Source organism: Sceloporus occidentalis, unplaced genomic scaffold (genome assembly GCF_023333645.1).
Source record: "Sceloporus occidentalis isolate IW3139 unplaced genomic scaffold, rSceOcc1.0.p SCAF_199, whole genome shotgun sequence".
Taxonomy (NCBI): Eukaryota; Metazoa; Chordata; class Lepidosauria; order Squamata; family Phrynosomatidae; genus Sceloporus; species Sceloporus occidentalis.
The window spans coordinates 757,916-761,692 of NW_028317179.1; the positions used below are offsets into that span (position 1 = coordinate 757,916).

A 3,777-nucleotide genomic window follows, 5' to 3' on the forward strand; every position below is an offset into this window, starting at 1 on the left:
CATTGTGGGAGTTGTAGTCCTGCAGCAGCTGGAGGGCCGCACGTTGGACGCCCCTGAGCTAAGTGTACGGCTAACTGTATGAGTGGAGTGTTAATCTGATTAGTGTTGGCTGATCATTTCTGTTTCAAAAATATATATTTTGTCTTTCCTTCTAGGGGGATCAGGATATACCACTTGGTATTTGTCGTCCAAGGGTTGGTATTGGTCCGTAGTGACAAAGCAAAATGTCAGACAATGGACACTGTAGGCTTCTTCAGTTCCTGTAACCTCACGGAAATCCCTCTCGTCCCGACGAATGCTAAAGTACTCCAGTTAAGCTTTAACTACATTCTGGAAATAAATTCAACATCTTTCCCTGCCCTGGAGAACTTGCTTGTGTTACACCTCGACTCCCAGAAGACAGAAAAACTTACAATACGCAACCACAGCTTTCGAAACGTACCCAAACTTGTTGTGTTGGATGTGTCGTTTAACAGAATGCTCGTACTGGATCCAGAAGCCTTCGCCGGCTTGTCACAATTACGAACGCTTTTCATGTACTACAACAATTTAAACGGTTCGATTCTGGAAAACGACTACTTTAAGGATTTGATATCATTGGAATTACTCGACCTTTCTAGTAACGACATAACGTATCTGAAACCCCATCCGCTGTTTTACTATCTCTACAATTTTCATCTCCTGGACTTAAAACACAACAAGATTTCGAGTATCTGTGAAGGCAACCTTCACAGCTTTGAGAGGAAATACTTTGTGGTTATGGATATCACAAATAATCACCTCTACAAGTCAGATTCAACGGACTGGGAGAGTTGTGGAAAACCCTTCCGAAACGTTGCGTTCGACACCCTCATCCTCTCCAACAATGGACTCACTGTAGAACTGGCGCAACATATCTGCAATTCTCTGAATGGGACCAAAATTATGCATTTAAAATTAAGTTCTCATATAATGGGCTCTGATTTCGGCTTTCACAACTTTAAAAATCCGGATAACGCTACATTTGTCGGCTTGGCAAACAGCGACCTCCAGATTCTAGATTTATCCAACGGCCGCATATTCTCGTTGAACCCGTACGTATTTGCAAACCTCACTAAGCTCCTGTTGCTTAACCTCGCCGAAAATAAAATAAACCGCATCGCGCAATATGCTTTCCATGGACTTAATAACCTTCAGCACCTTAACCTGTCAAATAACCTAATTGGTGAAATATATGACCGCTCGTTCGATGGACTCGAGAACGTGTTGAGACTCGAGCTGCAACAAAATCACATCGGACCGATACAGCGCCATGCTTTTCAAAACCTCAAGTATTTGCAGTTCTTGGATCTCCGGGAAAATGCCATTAAAACGATGACATTTTGCGAACAGATGCCCTTCGTAACCTACATCTTGCTTGGAGGCAATAAGTTGAAACGCGTTGACAGCACCAGTCTTCAAACGTCTTTCCTTGATTTATCTGGTAACTTTTTGCTAGACCTCGGTGACCTGTACAAAATGTTACAATCCACTCCGGTCGATACTGTTACCCTAAAGCTGAACAGATTGTCCGTCTGCTACCCTTTTTTCAATATTACCCAAAATAATTCGCTGACCTTCCTGGATCTTTCTGAAAACATGATCCATTTGATATGGGATGGAGGACAATGTCTAAATGTGTTCCATCAGCTTTCTAAGCTACAAGTTCTAAAGCTTAATAACAATCATCTGAGTTTCCTTCCGGAGGGAATATTTCATGGATTGTCGTCGCTAGAAAAGCTTAACTTGTCTTCCAACTTTCTGGTTCATCTGTCGCCCGACTTGCTCCCTTCAAATTTGGAAATCCTAGACGTGTCTCACAACCGGCTGCTTTCGCCTAATCCCGAAACGTTCCTCTCGCTTAAATACCTGAACATAACACACAATAATTTCATCTGTGACTGCAGACTTGTGAGTTTCATATTGTGGTTAAACCAAACAAACACCACCGAACTGGAATCTCCGGATGACATTTACTGCTTGTCTCCTCGACACCTTCTTTATAGTCCTCTTCATGTTCTAATAGTAGATGATTGCGACGAGGACCTTGTGCTGATGCCGCTCAGGTTCACGTTGTTCGTCCTGATGACTTTAATCGTCGTGACGTTGATGACATCAGTGGTCGTGTACACGCACCTCCGATGGTTTTGTTTTGGCCTGTACAAGATGTCTGTAAACGCGATACTGGACGCGCCAGGACCTGAAGGCACAGGTGACACGTGCCAATACGACGCTTATTTGTGTTACAACAAGAAAGACTTCCAGTGGGTCCAAAGTGCTTTCCTGGAGAACCTCGATTCTCAGTATTGCGAAAAGAATCGCCTCCGCTTCTGCTTTGAGGAAAGGGACTTTATTCCAGGTGAAGATCACATCACCAACATCCGTCAAGCCATTTGGACCAGCAGGAAGACTATTTGCATAGTGACGAAGCACTTTCTAAAGGACGGCTGGTGCTTAGAAGCATTTAACCACGCTCAAAGCCGATACTTCACAGATTTGAAAGACGTGCTGATCATGGTGGTGGTGGGCAGACTGTCCCCGTTCCAGCTGAAGAGATATGAGCCCATCAGAGCATTTGTACAAAGGTCTCCGTATCTAAAATGGCCAGAAGACAGCCAAGATGTAGACTGGTTTCTCGGTAGGCTTACTTATAAAGTTTTAAGAGAAGAAAAAGTGGCAAAAAAGGACACCAAAGCAGCAAAGGAAACGCCAACGCTGGAATTACAGAATATAGCCACTATCTCATAGGCCGCGCATTAGAGGTGTACATCTCCAGCATTTTGGGCATCGAAAGGGTCGAAATGATGTTTGAACTTTTGAAACTCGTTGCCAACTGCAGTTCGGGTACGTCCTTGTCTGGTAATAGCGGAAGACATTACAAAGAGGGCTTTTTTTTGGGAGAGGGGGGTCTGAAAAAGTTAACCCTGTGTTTGCCAAATATTTAATATATCTATATTATTAAGAATATTAAGTCAATGATCTTAGCAACCCGAAAGCTCGCTCGCCTTCCAAGATGCTCACATTACTGGGGGCTTCCATCATGAACTGATCATGTCTTCTAACTCAGTATTAAAATATTGTTTTTTACTTTTTTTATGCATTAATTAGCCTTTTATGAGATTTAATGCATACCAACGTTAATAGAGCCTAAAATGCTAACATGTAGCTGAAAGTCTGATTTTTTTATAGCAATTTTTTGGCAGCTGATGTCACTCTTAAAATAATTCACAATACCTCATCAGTTTTGGTTGTTTTGTTTTTTTGTTTGTTTTTTTATTTTATTTTTTTTAGTGTGCAAGTAATAACTGGATTGGTACATTACTGACAGATGTGAGATTTCTCATTCTTTCTCAAGACTACAGATAAAATATCTAAATGCGAATAAGCTGTGTGAATGAATGAAGCACTATTGGAACAGACCAAAAAAAAAAGTTTATTTTTCTATTACTATTATAAGAAAATAATTGTTGATCAACTAAAGAAAATAAGAATAACCTCAAGGGGTTTGAATTTACTTTAATTTTGGGTAGCATTTACCAATGAACTTTGATTTGCCAGATGTCTCGCTCACATGGCCTCAATCAATTGTAACGAATGCGGCTGGGAACAAGGATCGTAAATATTAAATTATGTCAACATTGAATGAGACCTTATGTTTATTATTCCGGTTAATTAAGTGAATCGCAGCGCGGGGAGCTGTTCCTGGTGCTGGAGAGATGTTTTTTATTTGGTCAATGGCTAATCTAATCTCATAATGAC

General features: G+C 41.2%; 1 protein-coding gene across 1 annotated transcript; it reads left to right on the forward strand.

Annotated features, from left to right (window-relative positions):
* The first annotated feature begins 234 nt into the window (after positions 1-234).
* Positions 235-2,766, forward strand: LOC149278161 (toll-like receptor 5). Its single transcript, XM_089502272.1, has one exon. The coding sequence runs from the start codon at positions 235-237 to the stop codon at positions 2,764-2,766; it is 2,532 nt and encodes an 843-aa protein (XP_089358398.1).
* Positions 2,767-3,777: the final 1,011 nt, after the last annotated feature.